This window comes from Dendrobates tinctorius, unplaced genomic scaffold, assembly GCF_039654945.1.
Source record: "Dendrobates tinctorius isolate UK_male_01 unplaced genomic scaffold, ASM3965494v1 ptg000189l, whole genome shotgun sequence".
Lineage (NCBI taxonomy): Eukaryota > Metazoa > Chordata > Amphibia > Anura > Dendrobatidae > Dendrobates > Dendrobates tinctorius.
In genome coordinates this window covers 3,150,492-3,165,750 of record NW_027361856.1, presented here as the reverse complement: position 1 = coordinate 3,165,750, position 15,259 = coordinate 3,150,492, and the positions used below count along the sequence as shown (strand labels likewise).

Below are 15,259 nucleotides of genomic sequence, written 5' to 3'. Positions count from 1 at the left end.
GTAAAGATTGCAAATGCTGGGGCCCTGCCCAAGCAAGGGGGGCCCACTCGTGGGCGTCGGTACTGGCACTGGGCCCCTCATAGTACGGCGGTGTGTCTGACGGCGGGTGTGCACCACCACCGTCAGAGACACTTGATTGCACGACCAGCTCTACCCTCGCCTACTGTATTATCACCCATCCCTTGAAGATTGTGAGCCCTCGCGGGCAGGGTCCTCTCTCCTCCTGTACCAGTTATGACTTGTATTGTTTAAGATTATTGTACTTGTTTTTATGTATACCCCCCTCACATGTAAAGCGCCATGGAATAAATGGCGCTATAACAATAAATAATAATAATAATAATAATAATTGCACTATGAGGGACCCTGTGCCAGTGCCCGCGCCCAAGAGTCGGCCTACCCACCTGTCCAGGGCAACGGCACTCGCACGGTGTCGTGCGCTAGGTGGTGACCCCGGCCATGGGGGGGGAGGCAGCACAGTTAGGGAGTTTTAGAAAGTGGCATATGTTGATGTTGGACATTCAGCTGATGCAAAAGGTGAAATAGGTCAAGTCCCAGGAAGAGGTGGACCAAAGCAAGCCATTTTTCTGTCACCCTATGTGTCATCAGGGGAAGGTGGGACAAAATCCTTGGAAACCCATGCGTGGTTCATTTTAATGAAGGTTAGATCATCCACATTTTGGGTTGACAGACGGGTCCTTTTTTCTGTCAGGATTGATCCAGCTGCACTGAAGACTCTTTCCGATAGCACACTTGCAGCTGGGCAAGCGAGCTCCTGTAAGGCATATTGTGCCAATTCAGGCCAGGTATCCAGTTTAGCGGCCCAATAGTCAAAGGGGAATGACCTGTGTGGGAGAACATCGATATGGGAGGAAAAGTAGTTTGTAACCATAGTTGACAACTGCTGTCTCCTGTCACTTTCCATCGATGCAGTATTACCAGTTGTGTGAGCGGTACTTGAAAAATCAGTCCACAACATTGTAATGAAACCCCTGTCTCCAACGCCACTTCTGCTGTGTGCACCACGAACACCTCTGCCAAGCTGACCCCGGCCCGTACGGCTCGTGTGAGAACCATCACCGCTGCTGTGTGCTGGGCTATACCGTGGGCTAGGCAGCACTGTCCCACCACCGCTGTCCCCTGTGGACCCTGCATCCACCACATTAACCCAGTGCGCAGTGATGGACACGTAACGGCCCTGGCCATGCCGACTGGACCATGAATCAGTTGTGAGGTGCACCTTTCCACTCACTGACTGCTTGAGTGCATGGACAATGCGGTCTTTTACATGATGGTGGAGGGCTGGGATGGCTTTGCGAGAGAAGAAGTGGCGACTGGGTAGGTCATAGCGTGGTACTGCATAGGCCATGAGTTCGCAGAAAGCTGCGCTTTCCACCAACCGATAGGGCATCATCTCAAACGAGATTAGTTTGGCAATGTGGGCGTTCAAACCCAGTGTACGCGGATGAGAGACTGAGTACTTTCTTGACCTACTCATAGTGTCTGGGAGGGTGAGCTGGACTTGAGAGCAGCATATGGTGGAAGTAGCGGTGGACAGGGCGGACTGAGAGAGGGTTGATGATGGTGATGGAGTTGGTGTTCTTTCTGATGGCCTAGATTCAGTATTTCGTTGATATAACAGTGGGATTCCCTGACTGCTGTGGCCTTGCAACGACACCTCAACATTTGCTGCTGTGCTAACCGGTGGGCTTACAGTGGGGGAAACAATGTAGCGTTGCTGACTACCTTCTTTGTGATCAGTTGCACATGTGGTTTGGTGTTGTGTCCACGCTTGCAAGTGCATGCTGGTTAAATGTCTAAGCATGCAACTGGTATTCAAATTTTTCAGATTTTTCCCTCGGCTAAAGGTCTTTGCGCACTTCTTACAGATAACCTTGGCCTGATCATGAGGATTTTGTTCAAAAAAGTGCCACACTGCACTCTTCCTACTTTGGCAGACATTTTGCGGCTTAGCACGCTGTGATCTTTTGACCGTCTGGACAAGCTGTCCAGCAACTCTTTTGATTTTTGGAACCTGTCTTTGGAGTGCTCCGGGCCTGCCAGATAACAGCTGTTGCGATGTCGATGTCTGCTGTGGATGCTCCTCCTCATCTGAGCTATTGGAAGCAGCACCCTCTTCCCCCAATGGATGCCAATCTGGGTCAACAACTGGGTCATCCATCACCTCCTCTTCAATGTCATGTGCACCTTCCTCTGTGTCACCGTGTATGGTGGTATAGTGTGCGGGAAGGGGCACCTGAGTCTCATCAGGGTCAGAATCTGGCTCTGTACACTGCGAGGACAATGTAGTGCTCTGAGTGAATGTACCAGCAGAATCATCCATCAGCGGCTGTGCATCAGTGCACTCAATGTCAGATTCATCTTGGCCTGGGTAATTCACCATTTCACTTGATAATCCAGGCATGGTATGTGAAAACAGCTCCATGGAGTAATCAGTAGTATGGCCTGCGTCATCCTTCAATCTTGGTTGGGGTGAAGGACACAAGGAAAGGTGTGGTTCATGAACATGAGCCTCCAATGACGACTCAGTGCTTTTACTTTTTACAACTTCAGAAGAGGAGGCGATAGAGCTGGAGGCTGAGTCAGCAATGTAAGACAAAACTTTTTCCTGATGCTCTGGCTTTAAAAGCGGTTTGCCAACTCCTTGAAAACTAAGCCTTCGAGGCCTTATGGAGCCAGACGATGACGCAGGCTCAACACCTCCTGCATTCGGTCCTATTTTGCTCTTGCCACTACCATCAGATCCACCACCAACACCATCATTACCAGCTGCCAACCCCCGCCCAATTCCATGGCCTCTTCCACCAGCCTTCCTCATTTTTTGTAGAAATGTAGGCAAAATCCAACAAACTATATAGTAATGTAAAACAAGGTACAAGGTGTCTATAGGACAGGGGAGATTTTGAATTTCTGCACACACTTGTGGACACTGGACACTTATGGATTGTGTGAGGCCCACTGAATATCAGAGCGCTATGTCACAGGCTCGATGGCACAGGTGTGAAAAAAGTGACTACAGGATAAGGGAGATTTTGAATTTCTGCAGACACTAGTGGACACTGGACACTTTTGGATTGTGTGAGGCCCACTGAATATCAGAGCGCTATGTCACAGGCTCGATGGCACAGGTGTGAAAAAAGTGACTACAGGATAAGGGAGATTTTGAATTTCTGCAGACACTAGTGGACACTGGACACTTTTGGATTGTGTGAGGCCCACTGAATATCAGAGCGCTATGTCACAGGCTCGATGGCACAGGTGTGAAAAAAGTGACTACAGGATAAGGGAGATTTTGAATTTCTGCAGACACTAGTGGACACTGGACACTTTTGGATTGTGTGAGGCCCACTGAATATCAGAGCGCTATGTCACAGGCTCGATGGCACAGGTGTGAAAAAAGTGACTACAGGATAAGGGAGATTTTGAATTTCTGCAGACACTAGTGGACACTGGACACTTTTGGATTGTGTGAGGCCCACTGAATATCAGAGCGCTATGTCACAGGCTCGATGGCACAGGTGTGAAAAAAGTGACTACAGGATAAGGGAGATTTTGAATTTCTGCAGACACTAGTGGACACTGGACACTTTTGGATTGTGTGAGGCCCACTGAATATCAGAGCGCTATGTCACAGGCTCGATGGCACAGTTGTGAAAAAAGTGACTACAGGATAAGGGAGATTTTGAATTTCTGCAGACACTAGTGGACACTGGACACTTTTGGATTGTGTGAGGCCCACTGAATATCAGAGCGCTATGTCACAGGCTCGATGGCACAGGTGTGAAAAAAGTGACTACAGGATAAGGGAGATTTTGAATTTCTGCAGACACTAGTGGACACTGGACACTTTTGGATTGTGTGAGGCCCACTGAATATCAGAGCGCTATGTCACAGGCTCGATGGCACAGGTGTGAAAAAAGTGACTACAGGATAAGGGAGATTTTGAATTTCTGCAGACACTAGTGGACACTGGACACTTTTGGATTGTGTGAGGCCCACTTGATATCAGAGCGCTATGTCACAGGCTCGATGGCACAGGTGTGAAAAAAGTGACTACAGGATAAGGGAGATTTTGAATTTCTGCAGACACTAGTGGACACTGGACACTTTTGGATTGTGTGAGGCCCACTGACGCTGTATGGTGTGAAAAAATGCACGCTCAGTACCTCAGCAGGACAAAAAAAAAAATTGGGATTGCTTTTAAAAAAGCAGTTTGCAGAGCAGTGGGTAAACAGCAATGCAGCTGTCAGGAAGCCTTAGAAGGCAGCCTAACAACCAACACCGCTGATCCACCACAATATAGCCTCCCCTTGCACTGCACACACAGTGACTGGTGTGTTGTACAGGCAAAATCGCTAGCAGCAGAAGCAGTTTTTTGTTCTTCTTCCCTGCCTAACGCTCTCCCTACAGAATCAGCAACCTCTCCCTATGCTAAGATCGGCAGAAGTAAGATGGCGGTCGGCGTGCACGCCCTTTTATAACCCCTGTGACGCCCACCAAAGCAAGCCAATCACTTGTATGCCCTTCTGAAAGATGGTGGTGACCCCTGCCTATGTCATCACGTTGCCCACAGTGTCCGTGGATCCTGATTGGCTGAAAAAGAGCGCAAAACAAACTTTTGAAACGCGACTTTGGCGCGTAAGTCGCCGACCTCGTGGCCGACCTCATCCTAGGGTCGGGTTTTGTTTCATGAAACCCGACTTTGCCAAAAGTCGGCGACTTTTGAAATTTTTCGACCCATTTCGCTCAACTCTAGTAGCGACACGCGTAGGGATGGTACTGGCAGCATTTTACTAAGCACCTGGTGAGTATTGTTCATCTTGACAATATCTATTACTTATTCATATCTCACTCACCATGTGGGACAGCACTAGGTGCACTTACAAGCCTTATGGATAGGCAGGGATTCACAGTTTTCATACTGGGTCATTTATTTATTAAAATCATGCTGGCATTGACACTAGCAGGAATGTAAATATGGTCTATTTCAGTGAGCCTTAGAACATATTTCATAATCGTTGTTTATTATATGACATATATATTATATTCCTATTTATCTGACTTATTTATGTTAATTTTTATTCTGACCTGCTTGGGATTATTCAATGCCAGACAATTTTCTGTATTATTGACTATTGTGTCATATAAGCTTATTATATAAATCCCTGTAATCCATGTGTTTTTCTTGGTGTTTTTAATGTTTTTAACTTTGCTTGTGCACTGGTTTGTTATGAATAAAGTATTTTTCTATATTAATATTTTCCAGATGAGTGCACCATTATTTGCGCCTTCTTTTCTTTTCTCTATTTATGTGTCCCCTCTGCTTGTGGTATCTCCAACATATACTAGAGTCAGCTAGCCGTAGATGATAGCCACCTCTTTTCTGATCTGGCCAAGGTTACAAAATGATTTCTGCAGTACTCAAGGTTCCTAAGAGCACAGTGGCCTCCATAATCCTTAAATGGCAGAAGTTTGGGCCCACCAGAAGTCTTCCTAGATCTGGCTGTCCAGCCAAACTGAACAATCATGGGAGAAGAGCCTTGGTGATGAGAGAAGTAAAGAAGAACCCCAAGATCACTGTGGCTGAGCTCCACAGATGCAGTAGGGAGATGCAAGAAAGTTCCACAAAGTCAACTATCACTGCAGCCCTTCACCAGTCAGGACTTTATGGCAGAGTGGCCCGACGGAAGACTCTCCTCAGTGCCAGACATATGAAAGCCCGCAGAGAGTTTGCTAAAAAACACATGAATCACTCCCAGACTATGAGAAATGTGATTTTCTGGTCTGATGAGACAAAGATAAAACTTTTTAATTCTAAGCGGTATGTTTAGAGAAAACTAGGCACTGCTCATCACCTGCCCAATACAAACCAACAGTGAAACATGGTGGTGGCAGCATCATGCTGTGGGGGTGTTTATTAGCTGTAGGAAGAGCATGACTGGTTGCAATTGAAGGAAACCTGAATGCGGCCAAGTTCAGAGATATCCTGGATGAAAACCTCTTCCAGAGTGCTCTGGAATTCAGACTTGGCCATCGGTTCACCTTCCAACAAGACAATGACCCTAAGCCCACAGCTAAAATAACAAAGGAATATGGCTTCAGAACAACTCTGTGACCATTCTTGACTGGCCCAGCCAGAGCTCTGACTTAAAGGGAATCTGTCACCTCATTTTGGCGTTCTATGTAAATGATTTCCGTCCGGTCCGATGGGCAGTGTTTTTCCGGTGTCCTATGTCCCGGAACACAGCGAAATGCTTCTGGGACATAGTTCACCAGCATACTGCGTGTGCACGAGTCAAGATTGCAATGCGCATGCACGTAATATGGAGGACAACTACAGAAATTCCCAGAAATATTGCGGACAGCGGCCAAAGAGGGGTGGAGGAAAGGAACTAAAACACCGCCCATCTGACTGGACTGAAATCATTTACATAGACTGCCAAAATGAGGTGACAGATTTCATTTAAACCCAATTGAGCATCTCTGGAGACACCTGAAAATGGCTGTTCACCAACGTTCACCATCCAACCTGATGGAACTGGAGAGGATCTGCAAGGAAGAATGGCAGAAGATCCCCAAATCCAGGTGTGAAAAACTTGTTGCATCATTCCCAAGAAGACTCATGGCTGTACTAGCTTAAAAGGGTGGTTCTACTGAATACTGAGCAAAGAGTCTGAATACTTATGACGTGTGATATTTCAGGATTACTTTTTTAATAAATTTGCAAAAATGTCTACATTTCTGTTTTTTTTGTGTCAAGATGGGGTGCAGAGTGTACATTAATGAGAAAAAAAGGAACTTTTTTGAATTTACCAAATGGCTCTAATGAAACAAAGAGTGAAAATTTTAAAGGGTTCTGAATACTTTCTGTACCCACTGTATATTTGCTTTGATGGACATTGGAGGCCCATTTGAAGCAGGAGACGAAAGAAAAGATCTGGAAGGATAGAAAAGATCTGGAAGGATGAGTATGTAGAGGCTTTTTCGCTATTGCCTTTTGGAGAAGTTTAATTTAGAGTAAGAAGTATGAGGAGGAACGGTGGAAGTATAATATGATCCCTCGGACGTTCACCAATTGGTTGCAAGCTTAAATTATGCTGGCCAGTGTAATAGAGGAGAAGGCGCCAGAGAATTGCTCGGGCCTGTTCTGTTACCTGGATGGGATTGGTGAAGCTTATCGTATGTACAGATGTTTAGGTTGGTTATGATATGATGAGCAATTTAGACAGAGAAAGGCGATCAGACCTTCTCTGTGATGGGAGTATATGCAAGTCAGTGTCACGACACAGCTGTTCGGTGACCCGGAACCAGGGTCTCCTTCCTCGTCCCTAACACTAGGGGGCGCCCTAGCTCGCCCCACTCCCTGGGATACTTCTGAAGGTGAAGATGCCGAGGCCTCCGCCCTTGCCTTATCTCCTGAGTTAGCCCTCTGTCTGATCTCTTCCCCCACCAAGGGTAGAGGGGGTGCTACTGTGCACTGCAGTACACCAACCCGACAAACAAGGCAGCATGGATAAGGATTAACAGAAAACTCCTGGCATACAAAATATTCACTCACATATAACAGAGGAATGTACCATGGTGTGAAGGTAGGGGAATAAACCAAAACAGAGAAGGATAAGGAATGACCAGGCATACAAACCAAGCAACAGCCACTAATAACTCCTCTAACTCTCATTCTCATATGAACTCCTCTCCCATCAATAGCCATGCAGCAAATGCTAATTCTGACAAGGATTAGTAACAGAGCTCAGATTATAAAGGGAAATGAAGTGGCTAACTGAGCACAGCTGTGAGCACAGGTATTTCCAACATGGCCAATTAACCCCTGTTCTGCCAGAAGAAATAAACACATTTAAAATGAAGGAGAAGTGCTCCTTCTCAACGCCGCAGTAAAGCAATCAGAGGCTGCGGTCATATGACTCCATATTGTCGCGGTAACCCTGTGACAATCAGTTTACGAATGCGGTTGATGACGGGTCTGAGAGTTGGGTTACAGTCCTTTCCTGGGGATGTCGGAGGTGTCGCTAACAGAGGGATCTTTGACAAATACCCAAAAGGGGATATGTTGGCGTTTTAATGATGAAAGTGTAGTTTTACAATGCTATGTCGGTTTAAGCACAAGTGTTCAGGATGTGGGTGATCCCAGAGTCATGCCAAATGCTTCTAAAAAGGAAGAAACTGCAAGTAAGAGGGACGACGCTCGTGAAAGTAGAGCGGATGGAACCATATCTAAATAGGTATTCGTTACGGTTTCAAGATTCCATCGGTTGTTCAATATGTTTCCACCCTGGCCCGTAATTTAAAATCTGCGTTAGTGCGTCCGGATGTGGTTCGGGAGAAGGTGGCGAAGAAAATAGAATTAGGAAGGGTGGCAGGGCCATTCCCAGATTGCCCATTGTGCAATTTGTGGATTTCTCCATTAGGTCTAGTGCCAAAAAAGGAGTCCAATATGTTCAGCTAAATCCATTGAATTTTTTCTAGAAGATTAGCATGGGCAACCGCTTCAGTTACCCGTCCAATGCATTTTAACTGCTTGAATGTGGGCCAAAAAGATGATTTGCGCAAGTGGGAGCAATTTTTGGCAAATTACAATGGTCGTTAGGTGTATTTGGATGAGGTGCTCTCCAATGTGGACTTGGAATTGGTAACAGATTCGGCGGGATCACATTGTTTTGGAGCACATTTTGGAGGAAAATGGTGCACGGCAGAATGACCTGAGGCTTGTAGACTGAATAGGTTACCTAGAAACGTCACTGTGTTGGAATTGTTTCCGATAGTGGTGGCTGTTGAGATTTGGGAACAATGTCTGAGAAACAAGAAGGTGAGGTTTCTATGTGATAACATGGCGATTGTGCACTGCAGAGTATTAAAAATCAATCAGCTCAATCTCCCCTGTGGTGAGCCTGATGCAGCCTTTGGTGTTGCGCTGCCTGGAGTTGAATCTGTGGTTTGCTTGTGGTTCATGTGCCTGGGGTCACTAATTCCTTTGAACAAAATATGAAGAATGGAGGGCACCACTGAACAATACTAAAGAAAGGAGTTCTCCAGGGGCACGCTGGCAAACACAGTCAGAGAAACAAACTTTTGTTTTGTGCACTTTTGTCACTAATTCCATTGCGGATGCTCTCTCTTGTTTTTCAGTGGGGGTGGTTACGGGAGCTGGCACATGGCATGCAGCAGCATGGAGCCTCCTGGCCTTGGGAATTATTGTATCTGGTCTTGGATCAGCACTGAAATTAGCCACGGAGTCAGTGGCTCTGGGCACATGGGCTAAGTATTCGACAGTGTAGGGATTTTGGCAGCATTTTGAGGCAGAGAATGGTGTATGTTGGTCAGATGAAGTGAAAGTGGCCTTGTTGTTACATATGATAGGTCAGGTGCATGAGGATGGAATAGGTAGTGATGATTGAGTATACTCGTTACTCGAGATTTCCCGAATATGCTCATGCTCAGGTGATCTCCTAGTATTTGGATGTGCTCGGAGATTTAGTTTCTGTCGTCGTAGCTGCATGATTTGCGGCTGCTAGCCAGCCTGCATACATGTGGGGATTGCCTGTTTGATAGGAAATCCTCACATTTATTCAGGCTGTCAGGGGACAGAAACTAAATCTCCGAGCACATCCAAATACTCGGAGATCACCAGAGCATGCTCGGGAAATCTCGAGTAAAGAGTATACTCGCTCATCACGCCCGCCTGATCTAATAGTATAGGCGTCACTAATAGGCTGTAAGGCTGGTTTCACATTTGCGTTTTTTAGCGCTGGAAAAAAACGCTAACCTGCGCATGCGTTTTTTCCCCTATATTTAACATGGGTGCGCATACCTGCGCGCTTGTAAGCGCATGTATGCGATTTTCATGCGCTGCGTTTTTTTGGGGTGTGCGATTGGATTTTCCAGACGCATCATGTTGCATTTTTTGGCCCTGCAAAAAAGCGCATGCGCACATATGCGCACGTTTTGCGCTAAAAATGGCCATTATAGCCTATGGATGCGCATATGTGCGCACTGGCATGCTCATGTAAGCGTTTTTTTGCATATGCGTTTTTTTTTTTTAACCATGGAATTTAGGGGTTTGAGTTAGAGTTAGGGTTAGTTAAGGGGGTTTAGGGTTAGGGTTAGGGTCAGGGTCAGGGTTAGGGTTGGGTTTTGGGTCAGGGTTAGGGTTTAGTATGGTTTGGTTAAGGGTTAGGGTCAGGGTTAGGGTCAGGATTAGGGTTAAGTATGGTTTTGTTAAGGGTTAGGGTCAGGGTTAGGGTTAGGGTTAGGGTCAGGGTTAGGGTTAGGGTTAGGGTCAGGGTTAGGGTTAGGGTCAGGGTTAGGGTTAAGTATGGTTTTGTTAAGGATTAGGGTCAGGGTTAGGGTCAGGATTAGGGTTAAGTATGGTTTGGTTAAGGGTTAGGGTCAGGGTTAGGGTTAGGGTTAGGGTCAGGGTTAGGGTTAGGGTTAGGGTCAGGGTTAGGGTTAGGGTCAGGGTTAGGGTTAAGTATGGTTTTGTTAAGGATTAGGGTCAGGGTTAGGGTCAGGATTAGGGTTAAGTATGGTTTGGTTAAGGGTTAGGGTCAGGGTTAGGGTTAGGGTTAGGGTCAGGGTTAGGGTTAGGGTTAGGGTCAGGGTTAGGGTTAGGGTCAGGGTTAGGGTTAAGTATGGTTTTGTTAAGGATTAGGGTCAGGGTTAGGGTCAGGATTAGGGTTAAGTATGGTTTGGTTAAGGGTTAGGGTCAGGGTTAGGGTTAGGGTTAGGGTTAGGGTCAGGGTTAGGGTTAGGGTTAGGGTCAGGGTTAGGGTTAGTAAAGTCATGGTTTGGGTAGTGTGAGGGGCCACCTAAAAATGTTGGAAAAAAACGCAAACGCGGTAAAAACGCGCTAAAAACGCATACAAACGCATAAAAACGCTGCGTTTTTTTCATGCATGCTCATAAAAATGCTTGAAAAAAACGCAGCAGTTGTATGCTTATGTATGCGTTTTTTCAATGCGTTTTTTTGCGGGAAAAACGCGCTGCAAAAAAAAGCAAGTGTGAAACTAGCCTAAGCCAGATGAACTGCATTACCTGTACGTGAACAGTGCCGCATACACATTTATAATTTTTGTGCAATAATATGCCAAACAACCACCCCCTCCATGGATTGGTAGGCTGAGAGTGGTAGTATTATCTGTATTGCTGCACCTGTGTTGCCGCCATCTTTAATTGGGTCCACTGCACCCTGATTGTGCATTTGTTTGGAGGTCTTGTCAGGTAAGCATCTCTGCCTTTTTTCAGTTTTTTTTTTAAAGTTTTGGAGGATTTCTAAGTCCTCTTTTTGTGGTTTTGCTGTTTAGTGATATGATGCTGTTTAGTGATAGGACTCGCAAATGTGGGGACCCTTAATGTGGGTTGCGAACTTCCATATTTTGGCCATAATATCAAATAATACCTCACATATATTTATATGTGTTTTATCTTTCAGGGTGCAGTTGGGCCCAGATGGTTCTGTAAACTGGGGTGCCTGTTCACACAGGATGCATTTTGTTTAGCACTGGGCAGCCCGCCTGATCTAATAGTATGGGCGTCACTAATAGGCTATAAGCCAGATGCTCTGCATTACCTGTATGTGAACAGCGCTGCATACAGATTAATATTGTTTGTGCACTAATATACCAAACAATCACCCCCTCCATGGATATTTAGGCTGAGAATGGTAGTATCATCGGTATTGCTGCCCCTGTGTTGCCGCCATCTTTAATTGGGTCCACTGCACCCTGATAGTGCATTTGTTTAGAGGCCTTGGCAAGTAAGCATCTCTGCCATTTTTCTGATGTTTTTTTCCAGGAAATACACTACATTTCAAAAGTTTAGGGTCACTTAGAAATGTCCTTATTATTGAAAGAAAATCACATTTTTTTCCAATGAAGCTAACATTAAATGATTCAGAAATACACTCTATAGATTGTTAATGTGGTAAATGACTATTCTAACTGCAAACGTCTGGTTTGTAATGCAATATCTTCATAGGTGTATAGAGGCCCATTTCCAATAACCATCACTCCAGTGTTTTTATGGTACTTTGTGTTTGGATGGTTAGAATAACCTTGAAAACCCTTGTGCAAGTTTGTTAGCACAGCTGAAAATGGTTTGGCTGATTAGAGAAGCAATAAATCTGACCTTCCTTTGAGCTAGTTGAGAATCTGGAGCATTACATTTGTTGGTTCTATTAAACTCTCAAAATGGCCAGAAAAAAGAACTCAACAGTCTATTCTTGTTCCTAGAAATTAAGGCTATTCCATGCGAGAAATTGCCAAGAAAATGAAGATTTCCTACAACGATGTGTACTACTCCCTTCAGAGGAGAGCACAAACAAGCTCTAACCAGAGTAGAAAGAAAAGTGGGAGTGTTGTGAGTTCATTCTCTGTTTCACCAGTTGTGAGTTCTCCTTCCAGACTCCCACTGGTGGTAACAGGAGGTAGTGAGGCTGATTTGATCGGTGGAGATCTGCCACCTGAGAATGAGGATGACGATTGGACCTCAGGAGTCTCAGATTGGATTTAAGACAGCCGACGCCCTATTCAGTTGCTGGTGATTCCTTCTGCTTGTCTGCTCTTGGTTTTCAGCTCTGTTCCAGTCATCTAAAGCTAAGTTTTTCTGCTAATGTTCACACTTGATTTTGTTGGTCTATTCAGTTTTTTGTGTGGTCAGCCAGCCCCGGCTGGGGGCTGTGCTGAATTTCCACTCTTATTTATCAGTATTTTGCCAATTTGCTTTTTGTCCCTTACTAGTTTGGTCTCTTTCTGCTCTTTCTCAGAATATTTCAGAGTGCTGATATAGTGGGAGAAGTCTAGTGACTTCAGAGTTAATTTTGCTATCAGAAGTGTTGGACATTAATTTTTTAGGGTTTTTTGCAGGTTGCAGACAGTGTCTTTCCTTTCCTTTCTAGTTAGTTTGAGCCCCATCGTTTGCTCAGCCTATTTTCCTTCCTGTGTTTGTGCCTTCATCTTGTTTCACTGCCAATACATGTGTGGGGGCTATCTATTCCTTTGGGGTCTGCTCTGGGGCAGTTAGTTTTCCCCTTTTCATGCTTCAGGCTTACTTAGTCCTCCGGCTGTGAAGAAGCGTCTAGGAACATTGTAGGTATGCTCCACGGCTGATGCTAGTTGTGTGGTAGGATCAGGGATCTGCAATCTGCATAGTTACCAACCTCTCTGGTTTTCTGTGACTTAGCTTGTTTTGCTTTTTTCTCCTCGGTAATCCATTCATAACATGGGAGGCCCCGCTGCACAACGGAGCAACAAGACAAGTACATTAGAGTCTGTAGTTTGAGAAATCGACGCCTCACAGGTCCTCAACTGGCAGCTTCATTAAATAGTACACGCAAAACGCCAGTGTCAACGTCTACAGTGAAGAGGCTACTCCGGGATGCTGGCCTTCAGGGCAGAGTGGCAAAGAAAAAGCCATATCTGAGACTGACTAATAAAAGGCTATCACTCCATTTTGCAATGGAGTGGACAGCGCTTGATTGGAGCCAGTTTCATCCTACAACAGGACAATGACACAAAGCACACCTCTATATTATGCAAGAACTATTTACGGAAGAAGTAGGCAGCTCGTATTCTATCTGTAGTGGAGTGGCCAGTGCAGTCACCAGATCTCAACCCCATTGAGCTGCTGTGGGAGCAGCTTGACCATATGGTACTCAAAAAGTGCCCATCAAGCCAAACAAATTTGTGGGAGGGGCTTCTGGAAGAATGGGGTGAAATTTCTCCAGATTTCCTCAGCAAATTAACTGCTAGAATGCCAAAGGTCTGCAATGCTGGAAGTGCTGCAAAGGGAGCATTCTTTGACGAAAGCAAAGTTTGAAGGAGAAAATTATTATTTCAAATAAAAATCTTTTTTTCAAACCTTGTCAATGTCTGGACTAGATTTTAAATTAAGTTGGCAACTCATTGGATTAATAAAAGTATGAGTTTTCATGGAAAACACAAAATTGTCTGTGTGACCCCAAACTTTTGAATGATAGTGTATAGGCAGTGTTTACAAATGTACAAAAGATATTACAAAAGGAGACAAAATACAGCATATACAGACAGCTATAAAATAAAAGGGATTAAAATATGAAACTTTCTACATCTCATTCACTGGTATGACGTGTCGACGAGGGGAGTTCCCAAAAAAAAGATTCAGTCCACAGCATGGATGTTCGCTGTCGTCACCATGTCTGAACAGAAAACTCTACAAAATGGCTGTTTCTGTTTTATAGTTTGCCCATAAACTTAGGGACTCCTCCTTTGGTGACCTCAATTGGTGAGCTGTGTTAGAGGATGTACACCCCTTTTGGAAAGTTATTAAAAACTACTTGCCATATCTCTGGCTGGGGGGGCTCATAGAGTGACAACAAGGGCATTATATTTTCTCTTACAAAATTATCTTTATTTTGAGACCAAATATGCCATGTCTGCGGACTACTGGGGCGCAGAAACTATGTCTCCGGTTTCTGGGAACTCTGAAAGCCACATAACGCTGCCGTGTGTAGCGTTAATTATATTCATTCTGGAAATATATTTTTCCTGTCTCTATCATTATTGTGTGCTATAAATTTGACCTGGAATAAACAAAAGGAATCTAAATCTTGGAGGGAGAAACTGCTCTAGACTGGTCTGGGTAATTAAAAGTGACCATGCTGCTGAAGGGAGAGAAAAGAGGGGATAGAATTTCACAGAAGCAGAGAGAGGTGGGGGATGCTGCTGCTGGGGAGGCTCGCTTGTGAGCTGTGAGAAGTTCAGTGTTACACTGCAGAAACCAAACGGGCGTGGGACAGCAGGATCTCTGTATGTGTACCTTAGGGCAATAGGAAATACTTCATATTTTCCTGACAGAGGTTATAGAGGTGGGGTATTCTGGTCCAGAAGGCAGAGGTCAGCTATTCTTCAGTCATGATAATTTACACTCAGGATGACTATTTTCCTCCTGCGTAGTAAAAGTGCCATCGCTTCATGTCCCACCAAATAAACCACACTGAACCTGGCCAAGTTAATGAATCCCCCCACAGCGCTCATCTTTTCCACTGAAAACTCCAGTGCAAGACAAAAAATGAGCTTCATTACCTGGTCCAGAGACGCCATGGACAAATCCCAGCATGCTCTCCTGTTCCAAGTCACTGAGCTTCGGTAGCTTTGAAAAGTCCATTGTTGTGGAGCTGTAATAGAAATATCAGTTAAATTCACCACAAAGCGCCCATATACATATGACAAGAGCTCAGTATTTGGAT

General features: G+C 45.1%; 1 protein-coding gene across 1 annotated transcript in view; it reads right to left on the bottom strand.

Moving 5' to 3' along the window:
• LOC141055625 (V-type proton ATPase catalytic subunit A-like) overlaps nt 1-15,259 on the bottom strand; it is a 210,287-nt gene that overhangs the window by 125,026 nt on the left and 70,002 nt on the right. Inside the window, exon 2 of the mRNA XM_073552273.1 lies at nt 15,096-15,187. Within this exon, the coding sequence (XP_073408374.1) occupies nt 15,096-15,177 (82 nt within the window). The 5' untranslated portion in view covers nt 15,178-15,187. The remainder of the gene's footprint in view (nt 1-15,095; nt 15,188-15,259) is intronic.